General features: G+C 35.8%; 1 protein-coding gene across 1 annotated transcript; it reads right to left on the bottom strand.

Moving 5' to 3' along the window:
* Positions 1 to 232: 232 nt before the first annotated feature.
* Positions 233 to 23,399, bottom strand: LOC137715953 (DNA polymerase epsilon catalytic subunit A). The gene is made up of 49 exons (XM_068455321.2): positions 23,107 to 23,399; positions 22,729 to 22,794; positions 22,570 to 22,629; positions 22,388 to 22,483; positions 21,357 to 21,517; positions 21,097 to 21,185; positions 20,789 to 21,006; positions 20,125 to 20,211; positions 19,847 to 19,981; positions 19,119 to 19,241; positions 18,350 to 18,433; positions 17,575 to 17,739; positions 17,273 to 17,449; positions 15,988 to 16,101; positions 15,565 to 15,669; positions 15,126 to 15,244; positions 14,872 to 15,013; positions 14,715 to 14,809; positions 14,403 to 14,508; positions 14,205 to 14,284; positions 13,920 to 14,096; positions 13,624 to 13,711; positions 13,400 to 13,480; positions 13,174 to 13,317; positions 12,797 to 12,892; positions 12,407 to 12,607; positions 11,614 to 11,668; positions 11,388 to 11,530; positions 10,837 to 11,291; positions 9,434 to 9,575; positions 9,133 to 9,354; positions 8,974 to 9,048; positions 8,448 to 8,638; positions 6,610 to 6,790; positions 6,429 to 6,493; positions 5,769 to 5,901; positions 5,582 to 5,683; positions 5,404 to 5,487; positions 4,767 to 4,841; positions 4,541 to 4,600; positions 4,192 to 4,454; positions 3,851 to 3,899; positions 3,330 to 3,490; positions 3,026 to 3,092; positions 2,200 to 2,310; positions 1,891 to 2,061; positions 1,590 to 1,802; positions 1,201 to 1,307; positions 233 to 872 (listed from the first exon to the last, which is right to left on the bottom strand). Exons 1-49 carry the CDS (start codon positions 23,266 to 23,268, stop codon positions 506 to 508), a joined length of 6,663 nt encoding a protein of 2,220 aa, XP_068311422.2. The 5' UTR covers positions 23,269 to 23,399; the 3' UTR covers positions 233 to 505.
* Between the last annotated feature and the right edge of the window lie 975 nt (positions 23,400 to 24,374).

Raw genomic sequence — 24,374 nt, forward strand, 5'->3', positions numbered from 1 at the left:
GCAAGCTAAAGACAGCCTCAGGAAGGGAGGAGGTAAATTCCCAGCTGTGCCCACTAGAAATCCATTGGTGAAAAGGCTGATTAGAGCATGTCCACCGGACCTCCAAACACGAGGGTAGCTAGTAGGATCAATGGATGGGAAGAACCAACGGAGGGAATTGTTAGTTCTAAGTCGGACATCTGAAGCATGCAGTAACGTAGAGAAATTAGCTTGAATGAAGGCTAGGCATGGATTAAGAAAGATGTATAGTGATTAGTGAGTGAGAACTATATTTGAAATTTAACATTATTTTGCCCATGTACAGTGTAATCAATTGCACATTTTATGTACAAGTGCAAGGGTAGTGTTCCCTTCCTCCTATTGGTTGTGGCATTTGACCTCAACATAAATTACTTGCACATATTGCACTACAAATCGATAGCTTTAGTACCTCGCTGAATGCCGATCATTTCTGCGTCACACATTTCTGATCATCTTCGAACTATTAGAAATATTGGCTGCCCCCTTAAGAGTTATTTACTTCTAAAATCCATTCAGTGCACTCTTGGAGAAGTTGAAATTTCTGATGAATGGCAATCTTCCAAATTAACTCCATCTGGGTACGAAATTCAGTTGCGTTTTGCCTGCACTTATATGAGCCAGAGCATACACATTGCTCTGCTAAGCGTGCAGCCTTCACTTGGTGACACCTGAGGCATTCGAGATCTTGTAGGTGGTAAAGACGCTCTCTCTGCCGCACAATCTGAAGAAGGGCGTTCTCCATTACCTCTTTGTCATAAAGCTGCCCGCATTGTGGTACACAGCAACGCCATTCCCCAGCTAGAAGAGCTGAGTCACGGCACAAGTCCAGGTCTCTACAATCGTTGCAGTAGCTGTCAATAAGGAAAAAAGAAGGATAGATATCAAGCAGCTTGAAAATTTTGATGTTAACTAGATCCAAGAAATTAAAGCAAACTCAGAAAGATGTTAAAAGTCTCGAATTTATAAATGGGGGACAAAGTCGAGAACCACCATCTAACTGGATGTGTTTCCTCAAAACAATACCACCAAAAAACAAAATGGCAACTACCAATACCATTTGACTCAAGACATCATCACATTCATGCGATCCTCTGTGGCTCGAAAATGCATGATCCCTAAGAAACCTTATTGAATGCAATCTGTAAATTACAACAGGCCATTGCTTTTTTACTTTTATACCTGCAAATGACATTTGGTAAAGTGAAGGTTGGGCCGGGATCATGAAACTCTGCTTCGGGGGCAAACTCCCTCACACGTACAATCTTCAACAGATTCTTTCTCATTACCTGAAGAGAAAGGACACAAAGTGAATGTTACTTCACTTGCACAGACGATTTAAAGATCAAAAGGAAATCTACAACAACAGACAAAAAAAATTGCTTCCCTCACATGTTCAGATATACATTTGGGTCTAAGTGAGACTGCAACGTGTGACTTAGTAGCTAAATGGATGGCAAACTAATCAGTGAAAGGGGGTGCGAATAGAGTTTCCCTATAATTAAAGCATCCAATTTTGTGCAAATATGATTAAGACTACATAGCATATGATTCAGTAGAGCAGATAATACCAAAACATCATGGACAACATTTTGGTCAATGGAGAAAACACCGCAGACGTGCTTGATGAACTCCAGTGCTGCATCCCCTCGGTGGATATTACCAGCAATTTGTGGCAGCTCAAGAGATGTATCACGGTCATTCTCTGATTTTTTCAGTTCCTTCATATGAAGCATGGTATCATGAACAATTCCCAGAAGTTTATCTGTAAAATATGAGCCAATCTGTGGAACATAAATCGGAACTAATCAGACCTTAGACAGTAAACCAATAAGCTGCACAACTTTTTCAAAATAATGTCATCATTCATACCTGTCCTTTAAGGAAATCTATCATATGAGACTCAAAAGTCTCAGCATCTGCTACAGTGATTGATGGCGTGCAAATGCTGTCACTCTGTAAAGATGTTCTAACTGCTGCCTGCTTCTGTGCATAATCCCAGGGAATATACAGATACTGAGAGACAATATAAACAAAGTGGTCCTGCAAAATGAAACCTGGATATTAACCAACCACAATCTCAAGATATACTGCTTGAATTGAAACCTGGAGTATGATTATAACAATTTTTTGGTCGGTCAGCATGTATACTAGGGCAAAATAATTATTTCAGTAACCAACCTGAATTTTCTTGGGCAAGTATTCAGCAATATTCCAGCTTGATACAATATCCAATTGAGCTTCACCATGCATGCTTCCTTCAGTTCTAACCGGAATTCCACCATAGTTAAACTATCATAGAAAGCCATGATGACTCAGACCAAAATGAAAAGACAAAGAAAGGCATGGTGAACACAAAAAGGTTCCAACTTATTAGTTCAACCAGTAAATGCATAAATGCATAAATGTCACACTTTAAAATCCACTAGTATCTTTATGCTTTCCTAGTAATTTATTCAATATTTATCTTCCAAAATGACACAATTTATGAGGTGTTAGCAGACCCCGCAAAAATTAAGTGACATTCATGGCGGAATTGAAAATCATCTATTAGTGTATCATTAAAAACTTATGTACATTAAGGAAGAATATGTCCTTATTCAAAAAATGAAGGGAGCATCTCCTGTAGCAGTAGCCCCACAATGCATTTCAAAAATTTAAATCGCCTTTCTTTAGGTCCTTCAAGAGCCATCCAAGCAAAATACCAGCCATTTCAGAAATTTCTTGGTCATATAATATTGTGCTGACAAAGACAGTCTGTCATGATGCTAACCAAATGATTAAACAATATCTGGTTCATAATATTTTTCACATGGACCATCCTTGAAGGAGAATTTAAAAGTTGGATAGGTTTGCCCATTTGATTGCATGATAGAGATATGATGTTTTTTATTTTTCTAAAATGCAAACAATGTCACTCGAATATTCCTTGTACAAAACAAAAATTGACAGTTTCGCTCTTAATGTGTGTGTGAGAGAGAGAGAGAGAGAGAGAGAGAGAGAGAACCTGATCCATGAAAAGCAAAGAATGCCAGAAGTGTAGTGGTTCAAGCTCTATCCACTCAAATAGTTCTCTACATTTCAATCACAAGGAATTACAACAAGAAAGATGAAGCATACCAAGAAATGTTTACTTGGCAGACAATCTGACAACATAAATTGCTTATGCTGCTAGATTGTGAATCTAAAGTCTGGACCATCAAATTGGTTGATTCTTAATTAAATCTGTGCTCTAGATTCACAGTTGTCAAGAAAACATTACCCGACATAAAAACCGAGAAAACAACTCCAAACTAATGTCTAATACCAACCTCGTTTGCAGAGTTTTAAGCAAGCTATCACAATACGCTTTGGCAGCTGAAAGATCAAGTTTTCCTGTGTCTATAATAACCTTGTAGAAATTTGCGAATATGATCTTGGCACCCAATTTGCGGAACTCAGTCATTAAAATTGCAAGCACCTTTTTCATGACCTATTAAAATTTAACAGCAAAACCAAACCATAAACCCACTGATTAGGTCCTTTTTAAAACACAGACGGACTTGTATTCATTAAATCACCCAGCTTTAAGAAGAATAATAACTTTGACAAGGCTTCTTAACTTTTGTGAAAAGGCATACAATATTTTGTAAACATTATCTAAACCATTACACTCTAATTCATACTATAACTTCTGTACAATGTAGCAAGGTTTGTAGCTCAAGTGGTTAAAAGAACTTACCCTTGCACCCAAGGTCTGAGCTAAGTGTAACTTCCCTTTCCCCCATTTTTGCATGTTTAAAGGAAAAATATAATGTTGTAAAAAGTGGAAGTTATTTTAAAAATGATTTACCTTATGAAGTATGCGGTGAAGAGATGGATCATGAAGCTTAGACTGGGGGCTGCATTATGAAGGAACCAGCACGTATATGAGTCAAAAATAAAGGAACAAGTAAACTAAGATGGGAACAATCCTTTTTTTTTTTTTAAGAACAAACGATATTATCTACACTAATGGGGTGGGGGAGTGGGCTAAGCCTCACAATGGGCTAGCAATAATGTGGTAAAATGGGAACAATCCTACATATTGAAAAAGGAAAATTGAAAGCAATAATAATTATATTATTTTGATAGGAGGGGAAGTAGTAAATACATGAGACAGAAAAGGAGCTATACTAAACAAGAGATGGAAACCTGCAAAGCCATCGATATAAATGTTGCAACAGTGCATCAGCGTACACATTTCCAGATGTAACTGCATTTGAAAGACACCTCTGGATCAACTGTTTCAGGACACGGAATGTAGGAGCACATGAGGTAGCTTCATCAAAGCCAACATGTGCATCAAAAGTATGTACTCTGGAGTTCACGTCTGATTCAAATCCTAGCAAAGAAGAACCTTCCATTTCATTCACCTGGTTGCTTTTTAAAAGAGCATTTACAGCTAGATGATGTATCTACATGGAAACATCATGTGGTTTTTAGTACAACTGACTCGAATTACACAAACTTGGGATATAACGGATTGACAATATTTTAGAACCTTTAGCTCCACAGTGACCTTCCTATATGCTCCAGGGTAAGAAAAATTAAGTTCACAGACCTGTTTCATGAAAGCCACAAATAAGTAAAGAACACGGAATCAAAATATTTGCTTCCTGAGAGACATTTAGTACTTGAATATTAGTTATATACAATATCAGAAGGGATGGATCCCATTTTCTTTTCTTAACACCTTAATGCCCTTTTATATCTATTTTGAGACTAACCTCATCAGCAAAACATGAATCTTCTTCATTAATGCCTCCTAGATCTGGAATACCATCATCAGACATCCAAAGCACCTGTAAACTCAATATTCAAGATTCTACGGATGGGGAAAAGTTTCAAAGAACAAAGAAAGCAGTTCAAAGACATGCATTATATAACCAAAATCCTCACGCTAGCATGTATTAGACAACCACTAGACTCCAAAAACTAACTAGCACTTTATCAACGGGGAATATATGTTAAACTAACACTCTCAAACTCGCACATGGAGAGACAGGTGCAACCACAGCCTGCACCTTAAAGTTCAAAAGAAAAAAGAAAAATGGAAAGTGGAATTGGACATTTGAATCCAGAACCTCCGGCAAACCAAACGTTTGATAGTACGTTACGATGGGATACCACAATATTAATTGCTTGAGAATAAATCAGTAACTTATATCAAACCGTCAAAGGATTTAAACCAATGATCTCATATTGGATACATCTACACTATAATGTTCCAGTGGAGAAGAATACAGCCCAAGTTTATTAGACCATCCAAATAACTTTAAAGAGCTTCAGTCTTACTGCTACGAAATCAAGTAGTACGTTTGAAAACTTCAAGATAATGTATAAGATATTGGATTAAAAAAATACCTGTTGTTGATCACGTAGTGCTCTTGAAAAGAAGATATCTGCTGTATGTAAAAGCCAGTCAACTTCGAAATTTCCCAATGGAACCTGCCAAAATAAGTTTGAGAAATTTATTTATCCACTATAAACAAAGAAGTTAAGAGAAAACTAATTTCTTTTTTTACAGAACTATAGTTATTACATGGGCATATCTTGAGAGTGAAATTCTCTCATTCAACCACTGAGGTGATGCAGCACAACGCTGCATTCCAATTTTTGCAGCCACTTGCTGCCACCCAAGAACCTGTATGAAGCAATAAAATGCTTTCAGTCCAATGCATATAAAAAATGCACTTGAAGAGTGAATCTCTTTAGATTGAATAAATTACCTGATAGAGACTATCACGAGCATTAGAGGGAATGCTCACACACGGAAAAACATCAAGAGCTCCTATACCTGACTTCATCATTTGAAAATTTGGGCATTCGATAACAGCAATTGTAGGTCCAGGATATTCATGTCTGCCAAACATCAAATCCACATAAGGAATTAACCGAGCTTCTATATAAAATTCTAGAATGCAATGCAAGAAAATTGGCAACCTACCCAGTCGAATGGCATATCAATAAAGCTCCAAGTAGAAATCATAAAATATAACGTCTAAACAGTAGGTGAAAGATAATTAACATATGCTTCGAACAATGAGAAATAACATACATTCTCTGACCAAGGAGCTTGCATGCAACTTGAATTGTAGTTCACCAATGTCTTATGGATACATTTTTTTTTTTTGGGTCAACTATGAAGACATGTTTACACCCACATATATTGGTAAATTAGCAAGATTGTAACTGTAATTGAGAAATATTATTATCCATTTACTTTGAGCCCAATAAGAGCATCTCACAAATCTATGGATGCTGGAAAATCTATCCTTATGATCAGGCAGAAACTCTGATAGGATGCGATTATCGTGGAAAACAATAAGAATTCTCCCTTCCCTTTAGATAGCCTCCTTGCAACAATGAAAATTCCTATGGAATCAAACCTGTACTCATTAATTGAACGGTGCAAAACTGTTTCAGCATCCTTGACGAATCCAACATAGTCCACCTAAAATTAGCTCACAAGATAAAGAGGACAAATATAAGAGCCATGAAAGTTAAAAATAATAATAACAATAATACAAAAACCAAGAAACCTTCACCTGAAGAAATCAGCAAGTTTACCTTTATAATGATACCATTCCTAGGAGGTGGCTGAACTGATACTGCTTGGCAAGCATCACGAAATAATTTTTCCAGAAAAGATGGTGACAAATCTTTATTTTGATAAGGATTTACCACCACAACCTTTATTGTTGTTGATGCAGGAAAATAGGCAATATATATAGCTCGCCCTTCAGATGTGCTGACATTAATAAAATTAACATTAATTGCTATATATTTCTCAAAAGAAGATGAAAGCGCAGAATACATATGGATTTGGAAGAGCAGACAAATTATGATCAAAAGGTATCAAGTCTGATTAGTAAAGAATGTAAATGGTCAACATAGAAGATAACAAAGCAAGTTGTTCATGATATGAGAAAACAAATGCAAGGGAAGCCGGAGTGCAACTAATAAAATAAAGGACTTCTGTCGTCTGACTAAAGAGACATTGACTTCTAATACTAGAAATTAATCCTATATGATACATGGGATGTCAATTATTGATCCATCTTTGAAAGCAGTAAAATGAACTAAACAAAAATCCTCCAATGTATATCATATTATTATTAATACTAACATTTTCTTCAATGTATTTCTTTAAAAAAAAAAAAAACCCAAATCCACAGGAGAATTGGCTACTGTCTAAGGACCCTAGGATGGTCGCTGGAATTTTCCAAAACTTACGCAAGTTCTGCCTCTGATATGATACAGCAAATTAAGGTTATTAATGCGCCACTGATTCCAATATCAGATACATTTGTGTGGGAAAACCTCCATGAGATGTTTTTACAGTCACCGGAACCAGTTCCCTCAAGTGGATAAAACACCCAAGGCAATGGCTCCATTTATTTGTTTAAGGATGGACAATGTAATCATTATTATTTTTTTTGAACTGACATAATGATTATGCGTACAAAGGAAGCATAATCAAGTGTGGACCAGCAATCCACAAAAAACTACAAACTACAAACAGTCAGCCTAAAGAAAGAAAAACCACTACAACCAGGGTAAACGACAAATAAGCATGTCTAAGAAACAGCTGAAAACAAAAAATGGTCCCGAACTTAAAACAAAACAGTCCCCCAATCTACACAAATCAAATTAACTGTGAAGCTCCTAAAGTATGTTTGGTCGAAGACTCCCACAAAGGATTTAAATAAATTTTATAAAAGATAAAAACCTTGCTGTCCTTGAAGGTATAACTGCACAGCAAATAATAAATAACTCATATCAAATATCTAGAGCATATTAGATATAGATAAATTAAGAATAAAATGTATAAGAGAATTTTATTCCGGTAAGAGAGAGAGAGAGAGAGAGAGAGAGAGAGAGAGAGTAAAACTAAATAAATGAGATCAAATAAAAATGCCTCCCATATTTAAAATAAATAACAAACACTAATGGAAGAAACAAGGGATAATATCAAGTGAAATATAAACACAGAAAAAATTATAGAAGTCCTTATTTCCAAAATGTAACATGCATTGCATTGGATGAGTGAAGTGGAATTTCTCTTTCTGAATTGAGAATGACACTTAATACAATTTTAACTAGAACTGTTATAATTTTACAATTCAGGTCTTGAAAGACTTAATTCAACCATTCAGATGAGATATAGCAAATGATGACCTTTTTATTTTATTGTTTTGAACTGTATAATCAATATGGAAAATAAACTCTCCTGGCCCCCTCCAACAAAAAATTGAAAAGGAGGGAGTGGTTAGGTGAGCTGCCTCGTTAGTGATATGGAAAGTATGTTATGGTACCAAGTGAAATCAGAATTTCAACATGGAAACATTGCTTCACAATATCATATAATCAAGAAACTGACTTACAATTAACCTATAAAAACCCACCTCTGATACAGGTAAAAGAAAGAGATGGATTGATCCAGATATGAGCACTCTGTAGTTGTCTTCATGTGCAGTTCACTCACACTCCAACCATCTTGGACATTTCTTTTCTTAGCAGTTTTATCCACTTTGCAAACACAACCAATCTGAATGATTGCATTGAACTCCAAGGATACCCTTGTTTCATATATTCCCTGGACAAATAATTGAATTTCAATCAAACTGAAATCTATCAAGGAATATCACTATGACAGCTACCTCAAATGAATAGCCTTGAGTGTCATTGGTTGCCAAGAAGAGAAAATTCTAATTCAGAACTACAGAAGATAATCTTAACAAACTTAGAAGGCAAAAGCATAAAACTATTCAGAATTATAGAAGAGAAATCTTGACCAAATTTGGTTTTAATCAGACTGAAAGAAAATTGAGAACTTGAAGTCAATAACAAAGTAATCCATCACCGATCCCAAAATCATAAGCTTAAGAAAAAGTGAGAAGGGGATAGTTGATATGAAAATCATGTACTGACCTCAACTTCTGGATCGCCAAGAAGAGCTGCAAGCTTTTTTCTAATTGTCCTAAACTGACCCTCATCAATTGTAGCCTATTAATATTCGTACCGGAAAAAACGGATATTAAACCTCAGTAGAAAACAAGTAAAGAACCGCATTTTAGCAACCAGAAGTACCTCATATAGGTTGTAGATATGGCTTCCATGAGGAAGAGCCTTTTTGACATCCTTTACTGGAGGTATTTCTTCAGATATTTTATTAAATATTTTTTCAATAGGTGCTTTAGAATTAATGTAAAAAACTCTTGGAACAGTAACAGGGATCTTAAGCATGATTCCTTCAATAACCACCCAAGCGTAAAATTGGTCACCCTGAGAACCGGGCACTAGTTGTAATATCTGAAGCACAGAAATTAAGCAGTGATTAGGTAATTATTCAGGGATTTCCAGCCAAACTGATGAATCAAATGAGAAATACCTGCCAATGACAGCGTGTTAGGGCTTCTTCATGCCTCCTAAAATATGAATTCACACCTATTTTTCCCGGAGTTCCTTTCTTATTTCTACCACCACCAAGCAGCTCATTATTATCATGGTGAGCAGACCTTGCATCATTCAATCTGTCAAATTGGATGGCAATTTTCCTAAATGTTACTTCGTCAACACCATTAAGAAAATATGATCTAAGCTCAACGTAAGTACAGCTCACACCTATGAACGCAAAATAACACAAGATGTTTTCATTGGAAGATCTGGATCAAGTTGGAAAGAGTTAGGGCTGACAAGTACTATCACATTACCAAGGGTGATAACAGAGATGGCGAGGTTAAAGCTACCTTAAACTGAAATCAAGACAGAAATCATCTAACAGGTTGAAATTATAGTATCTGGTTCCAATCGAATTTTGAATGGTGGCATTCATACTTAAATCACACACTCATCCTCTTAAATGAGGCAACCAAGTGTAGTTTTTCTGAACCTCTTAGATCTTTGATGGACTGAGATATGCAAACCTAGGAAGCTAATATGCAATAATATGACGGAAAAAAAAACACACACACAAAGAACTGTTATCGAGGGTCGGCTAGCATTGCTTGCGTCTCTGTTTGATCCTTGGGAAATCCAAAGCACTATGTAGAATCGCACAGATTACATGAACTTGTTGAAACTCTGGATAAAACTCCAAAATCCTGCTTAAGATTTTTCTCTCAAACTTTAGCTCTCAAACCCATGTATGACTAGGATTATTAAACCTAGTAGAACTGGGGTAGTACTCCTTTCCTAAGTCGACTCCTAAACCAACTAGAAAAACAAAAGAACATAGGCTTGTAAAACCAATAGAAACGTTAGGCGCCAATTGTTTTTCCTGTTAGATTTTTTCTAATAAATGATTTTAATGAGCGAATCACAACACCAAGTCCAAGTATCTCCATAAATGATTGAATAGCATGTACAACGAAACAGGTCTGACTTGGTTTCCATTGGTGAGCCACCTCAGAGCCAATGGAATTCTGAGGGTCCTTTGTATGACAAGTATCCCCTATAGCAACCCCTCGAGACTGACGAACAGGATTTAACAGATCCAACAAATAATGATAAAATGAGGGAGCCCAAGTAAAGTAGTGATCAACATGCTAGATATAACTCAAAGCCTTAATGAACTATAGGATGCATTCATATATGTAAAAATCATCATGGTTTGCACCTGAAAATAAGATAATTGACTTTACCTTTCTACTGCTAAGAAGATATGCGTCTCATTCCAGGGAGGCATTAAGAAAATTTCTAGAAGTTTGTGAACCTTTAGCAGATGTCGATTTGCACTTGTAATCTCCCTAGGCTTTATACATATCTAATATGTAGGTAAAGACAAGAAAGTACCTTTGCTTTTTCCTCCTGTCAAGAGTATCTTTCCATTTTCTCTTCTTCGTTTCAAGCCAACCATGATAATCCATATTTCTATCAATGCACTGTAAAGGGACACCATTTTGCTCTTGACGCTCATTTTCGTTATTATTAGTTTGTTGTTGCTGTGAATCTATTTGGCAAGTTGTTTCAACTGAATTTTTCTTGCGATTGACTTCATAACAGCGAACAATTGGTCTGGGTCCATTTATGGAACTGTTTTTTTTGTTGAAGTCTTCCAAATCATCAACAATCTCTTGATCAAGCACATGACTAGAGTCAATAGCATCACTGCTCTTTTCTAGCATATGATCCCTGTTCAATGACTTGAAGATATCAACCAACTTGCGCTGGCGAAATTTGTCCTCCTTCTCACGAACCTTCTTATGCAGCCAATCAGGATGAGCTACTCTAGGAACTGGATTTGCAACCTGAAGAAAATTCAATTGATTCAAGTACAGTTACAGAGAGAGAGAGAGAGAGAGAGAGAGAGAGAGAGAGAGAGAGAGAGGTTCAGAAGCAATAACCTTTTGCATTGCAGCCGGAATAGTGACAATTTTCTGAATTGCTGAACCAAGGCGTTGTTTGTAATAGGTCCAGTCAATAATGGATCGAATGCCAACATCTGATGAAACCTTGCACCACCTCCGTACATAAAACTTCATAATTTCTGATAAGTTGAAATACAATCTCTCTTTAGAATATTAACAAAAAAAAAAAATGCAATAAAAGAAATAATAGCAGAAGTTTTACCAGCATCTGTTTCAAATATTGCAACTGGAACAGCACGCTCACTAACAGGTGTGCCCTATTCAAGTTAACATCACAAAAAACTTTTAGATTTGCATAACCAAGAGTTGAAAAGAGATTCAAAAACCAGTATAATCGTAATACCATTTGCTTTCTCCAAGTCATTAGAGAGATCTATCTACAATGGGAAAGAGAACCATACAACCCCGAGTAAACTAAATTGCAAAGATAGTAAAAATTTCAATGTTGCAAGAAAGCAAGTACAAACTGAAGAGTCCATAAAACCCTTGACTGAAAAAAATCAAAATTACAATCAATTCAAAACTTTCACCAAATTAAAATGAGTCACTCTAAAAGGATATAAAAATGCTCACTCTCTCTCTCCATCTTCTCTTATTAAGATATTTGGGTAGTTGAATTTGATGAAATTACCGTTCCAGGTTGCCAATGTACCACGAATTGGTATGTGTGACCCGGTTCGGAATTCGGAGGAGGTGAGCAAATTGAGTAATTCAATAAGATATTAAGTAATCTTAGATAATATTGAATTCCCTATCATTCATATTCCTTGTAAAGGTTAAGCTCCAAGAATTCAGGTGAGGAATGAGGATAAGGAAGTTAAGGAGACACGTCCTGACCCAATTGCATTCTCTTTCATTCTTTCTTTCTTTTTGGTTCTCCTTTTTTATTTTTTGTTAAACAATACCTGAACTGAGGGCGTACCAATGCATTAATAGCTGTTCTCTCAATTTCATGAAGATGATTATCCAATGAAAGAAGTTTCCAACTTATGTACCTTTGGTTCACATGCAACTATATACTGGCAACGCAGTCCTTTCTCTTTGACCATCGTATCACCAAGAAAATCAGCAAGACGTCTTGCAGTGGTCACTGCACATGACTTTTGCTCTCCATAGTCTACTAAAGACTTGCTCATGGTGCTTGACTCTGATATATAATCCAGCAATTCACTGTCTGCAATATCCTTTCCTTGATTCTGAGAGAATGGAGGATTAAAAACTTCACTTTAAACTACACATTTTTTCAATCTTGAATTAATCAAACTATTAGCATCCTTGAGTAATACAATATAAAAAAAGAAAGTCCCTCAGCACATGCTGGGGAATGTTTCAACTTTTAAACAAAACTTTGAAGATTAAAGACAAAACACTAAGAGTTTACATACATCAAGGAGATCAAGCCAACGGTTGGCGACAGAAGCAACTGCGGAATAGCATTCCTCTAAAGTAGAACCGTGAAGGAACTTATCAAAAAGCTCAGCCTGAAAACAAGAAAGGTATTTTACATGTTGGCAATTACTAGCCTCATGAATTTTTAAAAGAACAAATATGTAATACTAAGAAATTAAACAATAGGAACGTCCAAGCTATTACTTAAGTTCCACCATAGAAGAGGTTTAACAATAAAGGTGTCAGTTTGATGACAGGTTAAGAATAGAAATGCTATCTGTTGCAGCTTTATCAGATGGCTCATTTGAAGACCTTTTTTCTGATTTTAATCGTCTCCTACGTATTCATAGAATGTTACAAGTAAAAGAGATACCTGGAAAACTTTGATGAGCTTCAGCTCACCCCTACGCTTGATCTCAAAACCTTTAAGTTCAGCAAGGGTCCCATCATCATTAAAAACAGCATATCGCTTCTTAATTAGAATGCCTTCTTCTTTAGAAGCAGGAAGAATCATTGCCTGCATGAGAGCAATAGTTTAGATTCAAATTACATGAACAGGAAAAGTCAAAACAAAATAAAAACATACTATTCTGTGTTACCTTGTATGGTCCATCCACTTCAAATTCAATTGAACACTCACTATGAGTTGTGTAAGTATTCTTATAAGGATCTGTAAGAGTCTGGTAAAAATGGTGGTAAGAAATTGGAAGAAATGTTACAGTTAAGCAAACAAGAGAAACCAAATTACATATTCTAAACATTTTGGCAGTGTCATTCACAACACAGTAAATATAATCAACATAGAACTATGTTCCAAGCTGACCTGGTATTGGTCATTTGTATTGTTTCTTGCCACATCAATGTTAAGCATTACACAGGGATATGAGATAGTCAGCTTCTTCTTCGTGTCTCTGAATATGAATTTCCCATATTAGTGAGCAACTGGAGGAACAATATAAACACTTACCTAGTAGAAAGGAAACTAGCATCACAAATGAAATGACCAGAGAACACCAAAACTATTTTTTTTTAGTGAAATCAATGGTTATACACATACCAAAGATGGGTGCCATTATGGTATCCATATAACCAAGTGAATTAAGAAGAGAAAAATCATACTTTGTTTTGAATATAAAGTTCTCCGGAAAAGATCCAGGAAGCGCACACCAGATACCATCTGTGTCTAACTCAAGAGGTTTTCCAATTTTCTCAACCAGCAAGCGAGCATTTTGAATAATTTTGGCTCCGGTATATGTAACTACTCCAGCCATTTCCATAGAATACCATCTCGCACCCCTGAATTAACATACAAAAGCATCAGCAAATGATAACTAGAAGAGAAAACCAAGTTAAAAACAAATATGTCCTAAAAGAATACAAAATAGAAAAAGATATTCAACTCACTTGCGCATGACATATCCATAAAAGGAATTAAGTATACACTTATGTGCAAGTTGTAATGAATCGTAAAGCACTACCATATCCTGCCAATAGAAACATAGGACCAGTTTAAATAAAATAAGCTTTTTTTTTAACGTAAAATTTCAAAAACAGAAAAGGAGAGAGGGAAGAGAGAGAGCGATAGGCTTAAGAATTTCATACTTGTGCTTCCTGGATTTTTATAGAATTTCCACTAGCCTTGGCTTCGGAAAGCTTCCCCTTCCAAACCTTATTAAGCCCCTTGTACTCATACCTTCTATCTCGAAAGCTTGAAGAAGATCAAAAGAACATAAAATTCAGCACAAAAGAGAAAAAGAGACATTTATAAAATCAATTATGTTTCAAAATTTGAGTAGATTCGATATATTTCTGAAGGAGTTTTCTTCCTTTTTGTTAGTATTTGAAGATGAAAATGGTTGCCCTTCATAAGATACAAATAGAGTATTTAAAATATAACAAAATCAAGCTGCTCACCTACGAACTGTATCAACATAAAATGAATTTTCCCTCATGCAGATCCCTGCTTCCCGAACTTCACTGACTGGCTTGTCCACTACTCGTCTATACGCCTATCCAAAATTAAAATGTTAGGTATTACTTGGGAAAATATTGTGCAGTGTAAAGAATATACCTTCTGACAGTATTTTTTAAGGCGCTCTTTGAGCCTTGATTGTTGTTCCATTTTAGGCAACTCAAGAAAAGATTTTGACGGCTTGGAATTGCCACCATCAACAAACTCAGACTCAATTTGCTTCTTCAAATGATAATAGTCACTGCAATTGTTCAAAATGATTTTCGTACACAATAATTAGTAACTCGGTTAAAAACCCAAAAGTATAGACAGAGGGAGAAGAAAAATAGAAGGAAAATATTAAAAGAAAATACCTTTTCTTTGCCATGAATATTTCTCCACGCCAAACCCATTCAAGCTTGCGAAGACATGTTTTACCTGGACGATTGAAATCACAAGCAGTGCAAATCTCGTCTGTAACTATTGATGATGGCTGGAAATAAACAACTGTCGTTACTATTTTACATTTATGGAATCTTCAAACATGCAAAAGGAACAGCTACAACAACAATCTGACAATGCAAATGGGAGAGAGTGCAATCTTGCTGACAATATTGGTGATGATCATCAGAGCTGGACTACTAAAAAAGGAACTTTCTATACAGAAACAAGATAACCAGATATGAACAACCTAAATCAATGACCCTTTTAGTGGACGCTTTCCTACCGATGTTAAACTGAACAAAGATAGAAAGGCATGAATCATATAAATGAGATATGAAATTGCTGAAAGTAATTTATTAACCAGCACACCTGAAGTCTGTTTGTCAAAATGATATTGGGATACATTGCAGCAACATCCAGATGATAAATAAGGGGGCACTCTTCACGTATAGGTTCATCTCGCAACCCCACAAGCTACAAATAAGGAAAGGAAGTCATTGATGAGAAATTATTGAAAAGATATTATTACCACCCTAAGCATATCTCAATGAACATTCACTCTTCAAAACTAGGTGAACGTCTGATTAGTAAAGGATTCAAATTCAGGGCAATAAAAAGCTAGGGATATTCAATATCAAATCCAATCAAATTTGATCCATTTCAATGAATTTCACAGATTGGATTGGATCCCTGAAATCAAAACTTAACATGATTGCATTGGATGATATGAAGGTTTTGAGCCATATGATGGAATACAACATCTGCTTGAAGAAAAAAAAAATTGAACAGTACCTTTTCCAATATAGAACTCTTTACTTCTTCATAATTGGATACTGAATCAACGTCCATCTTACCCTCTACTCTTATAGCATATTGAAGATCTCGATCAAGATTGTTGATCAATTGCTGTAAACCAGAATTCCCAAACCGTATATTAAATACAAATGTATAACACGTTTTTTAGCATTTGTAGTTAATACCCTTTCTAGCATTACAAATAGCAATGGAAATCAAGAAAAAGCTATCCTACAAATAACTGTAGAAACAATCAATGACATTTCCTTACAAACTTTATGCAAAAAAAAAAAAATTGAGATTCAGACCATGATACACTCATATAAGCCAAAATTACACGCGGAACCCACAGATTATGCATACTACAACCACCGAAAAACTGTTTGAATTATATACAATCCTTTGGAAAAATACAGTACACTTCATACGGATGTGATTGCTTCCATAAACAATGTACCTAGAATTCCACAAGTTTTCAAATGGAAATTAACATTAAAATAGTTTGCCACACACATTGATACTTGGATTCTAAATGTAGTGCATCTAGGGTTTATTTACTCTTTTTTTTTTTCTCATAAATTTCTCTTCCCTTAACATTTTCAGTTTAAAACGAAAGACTGTTTAGACTGATAGGTGATACTGAAATATGATTAGTGCAAAACATTCTAAGTTCCACACGAGGCAAAAAGGGATAATGCAGTGAAGACTTAGCATGTGTTTCCACATTTTCCACCCCAGACGTGGTTCAGAATAGATTGGTTCTAAGAAGTATTTTGTATGCTAAATGTGTTGAGATATTCTGCCGTTCACTCCAATTGGGTTTTGATTATCATCTTGATAGTTTTAACAAATTCTTTACTAGTGAGTAAATAATGTGTAGCCACCTGTTTCCTCGAGAAAAATAGAAAATTCAATTTCAATAAAGAGATACATTTGATTATTGTGCTCTGTAGACAAATCCAATATGGCTTCACAGAAAATGGCCAGTTTTTAGCACATAGCTGTTTCCGGTTCCGAAAATTGAGTCAATGAAAATAAATCAAATTCAGTAGATGTCAATGTGGTTATGAATGTTATATAGAGCATAACAAACATAACAAAGATGAGCTTCTAGTCATGTAATGCATCAATATGCAAAGATGATGCATCAATCGTTAATACGAAATGATGTCAAACAAATGATAGTGCACAATGAAAATTAGAAGTGATGGCAAACCAATCAATGAAACCAGAACTTATAAAACAATGGAAAGAAATATTGTACTGAATGATGAAAACATACCTCATAGGCAGAGCCATCAAGCTTAAAGCTAGTTGGAATATCAGATCTAAAAACACCACTTTCAAGGCATTCAACATGGCCACCTATATAAGTCTCACTCTCTAAAAGGTGATTTTTATAGAACTTTTCGGGATCAGATTGATGTTTGTTAGGGCAGATAACATTTGCCTTGTATGCCTGCATAAAATGCAAAAAAATTTTGTCAAAGAGAGATAAAGATAATAGCTGAAATATCAAAGATTATTTTTTTTTGGGTAGAGAACTATAGAAAGTTTGCTTGAAAAGGACATAGAGTAGCACACCTGGACCATGAGAAGCATTTCACAAAGAGTTCCACTACCCTTGCGCAAAACCTCGTCCGGAGACATTGGAATAATAGTTGCGAGAGAGAAAATGAATGGATGCACATAAGTCATATACAAGTAATAAGTCGCAACAGCATCAGAAACAGAATAGGATGCCATCATCTGTGATTACATGTTCAACCAAATAGAAAAAGATTATCAGAAATATTCCTGTTACAAGAATGTGCAAAGGAAACACACTTCAATTGAGTATGTACATACACACACATATCCACCAGCATGTAATGGAAGGAAAAGATGAATACAAACTGGAAACCTAAAACAATCCCAAATCTTGCAGAAAATAATCAATCGACCCAGTATAGGAGCCAGATACCATCATACCAATGCTCAAGCATGAGGGAATTTGATAATTTATCAGCCAGAAACTAAGAGTATGTCCATACAGAATTACAGATGCACACACCAACAATTTGATTAATCAACAAATTTTGTTCAGTGAGCTTTTTTACACTTGTCCAGTCATCAGTATGCAACCCTTGACTGAGGACTGAATCTACAAAGAAACAAAAGAAGAACAATGCCAAGGTAATCAAAGGACATCATCATGCAAGCTGCAATATCATCTAGGGGACTTAATTTATTTCTTCCAGCTCATATACATGTCACCATTGCCAATTCTTCAACCTTTCCTATCTCAAATACACCATGCCAAAACATTCCTGAAAACAAAAACAAACAAACAAACAAAATCATTTGCACTCATCCACACCTGAGGTTTCTCCTTTGCAAAGCGAACCATATCCTCAGGATTCACCTCCAGGGGATGATAACCTAACTTTGCCTTTGTAACAGCCTGGAATAAAATTTAAATTATACACAATCAAACTTTCAAGCCACAAAACAAATACTTGGAAACAAATGAACATACTACTTTTTCATCTGGTTTACACAAGCATAATTGAAGTTCAAAGATTAATTCTTTTTATATCCTACAGAGTTATTATTTGTACTGGGCGGGAGCTGATTTCCAAATCCAAAGAAGATGGGGGACTGGGAATTGGAAATTTTCTGGTCAGAAACAGGGATCTTTTAGCTCAGTGGTTGTGTAGGTTCCTCCGGGAGAGGAGTTTTTAATGGCATTCTGTAATTTTTAGCAAACAGAGGTTCACCAATGGGTGGGACTCCAAGACTGTTGTGAGGGGCTCCAGCCGGTTCCCCTGGAATGATATTTCTGGTGGTTACAAGTTACAACTCTTTCTTGAGCTGCTGCGTATTTGTGTTGGGGAATGGTGAGGATATTAAATTTTGAAAGGACAAATGGAGGGGGGAGAATATCTTCGTGGCCTTGTTTCCTAGACCATATAATTTGTCCAGACATAGGAATCGGTTCACCTCAAGCATTGTTGTCTCTAAGAATGGTGCGCAGAAATGGGTTCTGGAATTTAGGAGAAATTTGAATGATGCTAAAGCGGATGATTTGTCCTCAATGCTTTCTATCTTGAAGAAGAAAACAATGAGGTCAAATTGGACAATCATACCTTAAGGCCCTGGCTCCCCTGAGGAAGATAACTATCACGTTTGACCCATGCAAAACAGTCAAGATGGCAAGCAAATTTAGCTCGGCACTCCCCCTGATTCTTGTCACATTGAAATCCAACCTCCTGCAAGCACAAGGGCAGGGGAGAGGTAAAATAGAAGAAATAATTAGTGGAAATCTGAAATCACAATACATAGGAAACAAGAGAAAAATGATAATATCAATGTCACACAAGCCCTTTATGTTGTGAAATTTGTCAATTGTAAAAAGCACAAGTATCTTAGATAATGAGGTTTTTGAGAGTTAATTCAAGATTTTCATTTCAGCATGATACCTGAAATAATTTAAACTGAGTGATGTTTAATTGTCTATACACTCTGTACCTGAAATTTCATACAGAAAGCTTCTACCAAACCGTACCAATCTGATTGTGGTTCATGTATATACTTTTACATTAAAAGCACTGATAAATGAAAATAAATCAATCAGTATGACATTCATGTCCATAAGTTTTCTGATTGGACAGTAAAGGAGTTTTGCTAAAAGTTACAAGCCATAGCCCACTCCATTCTTTACATAATATCAAAGAATAAGCAACTTCTGTAAGCACTGAAGATGAAAAATTTAAGTTCTAATCTCCTTGGTAATTATTTCAAATTTTCAGTCTAGAAGTTTTGAATTCTATTGCTGTTTTGTTTAAGAAAGTAACTCACAAAAGTAGCAACATACATCATTCAGTTTAAACCCATGATACGCGGCTCTGGTTTCCAGGAAAGGCCAGTCGAAAAAATCACCATTGTATGTGACATAAATTCCAGGCTTCACCTCCCGCATATGGCAAAACCATTTTCTTAGAAGTTCTAACTGCAACAATGACCATACCATTTGCAATCATATCAATTGCAAAAATTACATGTAATTAGAATTGTAAAACCCCTTATACAAACCAAACTAATTAAAATGACATTTAAGGGGAGGTAGGTGGGTGTTTCCATGGATATCAATACCTCATTCTTCACATTTGTCACCTTGAAAAACCCTTCAAATTCTGGTTTTGGAGTGTACTCCAAATCCTCTATATCATCCCCAACACACTGCAGATAACAAAGAAATTCAACCTATCATTACATACATCTAATGATATTTTTATTGGAAACTTAAACCTATCAACCTTCGAAGTTAAAACTTCATATCCCAACAGATTGCAGATAACAAGAAAATTAAGCGTATAACTACATACATATTAATTCTTTTTCCTTTTATAGGAAACTTAAACCTATCAACCCTTTAAAGTTCAAGCTTATTGCACCCATTTAAATTACAAGAACACGAAAATAATAATGGTGCCTATGGTAGGAAACGACAAGAGTGATATTTTTTAATAAAAAAAATGCAAAACCTTGATGGGAACTCTTTTTAAAGAAGGATTTCTAATATTATTACATATCCTTGGCAAATGGGAACACAAACTGTTTGTTGAATAAAGTCGAAGATAATTAATTAAGCAGCTCCAAAACCAAGGATGTTAAAATGGAGTATCTAAACAGAAAAATATAGCGGCTGCAAACATTCCTTATGACTATGCACTCTTATTTGTGGCCACATACAAGAGGCATCCCAAATGCTAAACATGGACAAGGGAAGAAATTACTATGAGGATGTGAATCTTACCTCTCTGTTAATAATCAAGTAACCTTGTCCGTCAACCATGTATGAAATCATCATTATTAAATCATATTCAGCATCTGGAAATTTCAAAGGTAGCTTCGTCGTCTCAATATCAAATGCACAGACATGAACTTCAGCACGCTGGAGAAGATCTGTCCTCATCTTAAGCACAGAACCACTACTGGATACACTAACATCGTACCACTGCCCACATCGTACATCTGAGTGGCAAGACATTTGAAAAGGGATGAACTTCAGAAACTAAAGCAAACAAAAAAGTCAAGAAAGCAGCAGGATGTAGTGTAAATCACCATTGTCAATGGCAAAGCGGACATGGTAAGGAACATCATATTCACGAAGATCAACAATACAATCTAAAAAATCTTGAGTCCTTTGTTCTCTACAAAACCAGCACCAAGAGGATCAGAAAACAAAACAAGCAGTTCAATTGAGCAGCAAACCAAAAGCTACCAAAAGAAAATGGCAAGGTACCATTCTGACCAAATAAGGTATCTAAACAAAGTGAGCTCCACATCCAAAAGGAACAAGAATCAAGACAACGTGACCTCACCGTTTCCCAATTAATATTGACTCATAAGCTTCTGCAGCATCAAATTTGGCTCGGTTTCGTTCGACGACATGTAGCAAGTCACTCTTGATGTTCATTAGTTGTTGAACATTATCAAACGATAGCTTTAGGTAGGACTTGCGAAGGCCAGACAAATGATTTTTCTGTGAAGTACAGAAACATATTAGAATACACACATTTGGAGATATATATGTGAAAGAAATAATGAAGTGCAATGAGCTCTACAATAGCAGCATATATAGAAAAATTTGAATATCCAATCTATGTTTTTGTATGCTGCATGCCTCAAATAAGTTAATGTTACAATGCACAAGAGGAGCCATATCATAGAAATTGTCTGTAAGTGTAGAAAACTCCTAACATATTGAAAGACCGGAATTAAACAATTATCCATTTACCTTGAAATACTTGCCAGCAATGCCATAGCAAAACAAAAGAACCAACCCAGTACAACTAAATCAATCAGCTGTAATCTCTTAGGTGAGATAAAAAAAATAAAAAAATAAAAAAATAAATCCTCTTTCAGAAACAAGAAGATTTATGCCCGAGGACTTGAGGAGAGTGTTTGGAATTACTTCAAAAGGTGAAGTTGTTGAAAGATTAAGCCACCTATGCATATCAAGAAAGGAAGAAGTAAGACAGGGACATGTCAGCTTGGAAGTTTTAGAGTCCATGGTTTCCACATATGAATTGATCGTAAAAGCTTTGTTGAAAAAGAAAACAAATCGATCGTGTATATCAATCACCATAAAATGGAAAATTTTTACAGAAAAGACAGACACTTATCATGAATACATAGTACTTCCAACTAGATAATGAATAGAAAATGATTTCAAAGTAGACAGAATGTCAAAATCAAACTCAAACTTGCCTAAGCAAAACATGCCTAGGGTCTACCAGGCATAGGTCAATTCAACTCAAACTTGTCATAATTGAATGTCAAAATAGTTATAAAAAGGGAAAATAAGTACCAAAGACTAATAAACTTGGTCAAGTTTTACAAGGTTACTTACGAGATCAAGATCTTCTTTCTGCACTATTTGAACATCAGCAATTTGATTTTGATAACGCCGTCTCAAATATGCTTCAACGTCCATTTCCATTTTCTCCTAAAATGAAAAGGACATCATCATTGTAAAGATAACTAATGATCGAAGAAACTTTGCAGAATCAAACATATAAGTTTGGTAGAAACCTTTGTAGCTGCATAGAAATAAGGGCGAAACTTGTATTTTGACTTAAAAGTAGAGCCATCCTGCAATTAAGTTAGAAAACAGCTAAGTGATTCGCCAAAACAATTAACCACCATAAAACATAACAAATTATACCAAAACTTCTTTACAGAATGTCTTACCTGAGAAACGAAATACAAATCGACACAACTATATACTTTACGGGTGTCTTGATCCTCCCAAGATGACTGCAAAATTACAAGGAAGCATCTATAATTCCCAAATGACAATACTTTAAGATAATTGAACTCAAATATCCATCATGTGGTTGCACCAAATTACAATAAATAAGTAAAAACCGAGTAATTGTAAACGAGCTTTTCAATTCATCCCATTTCCATAATCAAATCGCTTCGAAACAGAGCTTAAACATTAAAAATCCCAAATTGACACTTTCCCATTTGCTATCTCAGCAACCAAACAGACCCAAATGAAAAAAACAGATTTCTGAAATGGAAGATCAAATGGGGCAAAATTCGACTGGTAGAGAATCAACTTACGGTGGCGAAATTGAGCAACCAGCCGAGCCTGGTATCGCCTTCGGAGAACAGATCGAACCCTAGCTTGGACTCCAGCTCCTCCTCGGCGGTCCGCATGACCTTCTGCTTCCTGGGGACCCATGAGTCGCCACGGTCCCGCTTTCGGCTCTGGTAGCCACTCATTGCTTTGGGCTGTTGAAATGGATATCCGTCTGAGATTTTGGGGGTTCAGACTTCCGAGAGACAAAAGCTGAGAGAGAGAGAGAGAGAGAGAGGAGGAGGGTTTTGGAGGGATGAAAGCGTTTTCCCGCCCTTTGTACCTACTGTATTTATTTTTATTTTATTTCGGTTCAATGACGTAAGTAACCCTTAAGATAAGAAAATTTATGAACAGTGCCACTCTTTGATATTACCCTCGTATATAAGTCGTAGGCCAATACCACGTTTACACATCAGTCCATTTTTTCTGCAAGACGTAGAAGATAAATAATTCAGATCGTTAAATTGGATATAGAGTGAGCATCATAACTATTCTCTATTTTACATTCAAAGTGCATATTTAAATTACACATCTGAATTAGATTTGTTAGATCTTGTTACGGTAAATTATTTAACGACTTTTGTTAAGTGAAATTCAAACGTGTACATTTGATGTGCACAAGAGAAAGCCTCATATTTCTTGAGAGAATGGGCCTGAATAAAAGAATTGATAAATGAGGAGTGGAGGAGTTATTTAGTACTATATTGGTTCATTATGGTTCGCCAATTGTGTAACTTAGTGAAAAACTAAGATATATGCTGTACAAGTAATTTGGTGTTTTACCAATTAACAAACAAAATATAGTCACATAATTAATAATAGGAATTTAGGGGTGGTATGGATTGTGATAGACTTTGTTTGATTGTCAAATTCAAGTGTATTCAATACAGACCTTCAATGACACACTCTGACCGAGATCAGGGCATGTTGGTCGTCACGTGGAAGTGACGTAACCATGTGCACAGTGCGGAAACTAATAAATAATAATAAAAGTACGAATAAATAAAAACCCAGTTAAACACAAAGTAATAACATACATGTGCAAGCCTAAGTGTGAGAAACAAAGTTCAGAGCACGGAAGACCTAGTGCAGTCCGAGAAAAACAACACTAAATAAACACACCCAAAGGTGGTCCTATACTAGTGATAATCTGTCAGATAAGCCGGGAAAATCCTCTAAGGAGCCACCAAAAGCGCTAGCCAAACTAGAACCTGAAGGGGCGCAAAACAGAAAGCGTGAGTGGGCAAAA

The sequence above is a fragment of the Pyrus communis genome, chromosome 3 (assembly GCF_041283825.1).
Source record: "Pyrus communis isolate YQ-2024b chromosome 3, ASM4128382v1, whole genome shotgun sequence".
Taxonomy (NCBI): domain Eukaryota; kingdom Viridiplantae; phylum Streptophyta; class Magnoliopsida; order Rosales; family Rosaceae; genus Pyrus; species Pyrus communis.

Coding starts and splice junctions, on each gene's coding strand:
- LOC137715953 (XM_068455321.2), bottom strand. CDS start 23,268: ATGAGTGGCTACCAGAGCCGAAAGCGGGACCGTGGCGACTCATGGGTC. Junction 22,484..22,569: donor ATTTCTATGCAGCTACAAAG/GTTTCTACCAAA, acceptor TTTTCATTTTAG/GAGAAAATGGAAATGGACGT. Junction 14,097..14,204: donor TATGGATATGTCATGCGCAA/GTGAGTTGAATA, acceptor ATGTTAATTCAG/GGGTGCGAGATGGTATTCTA.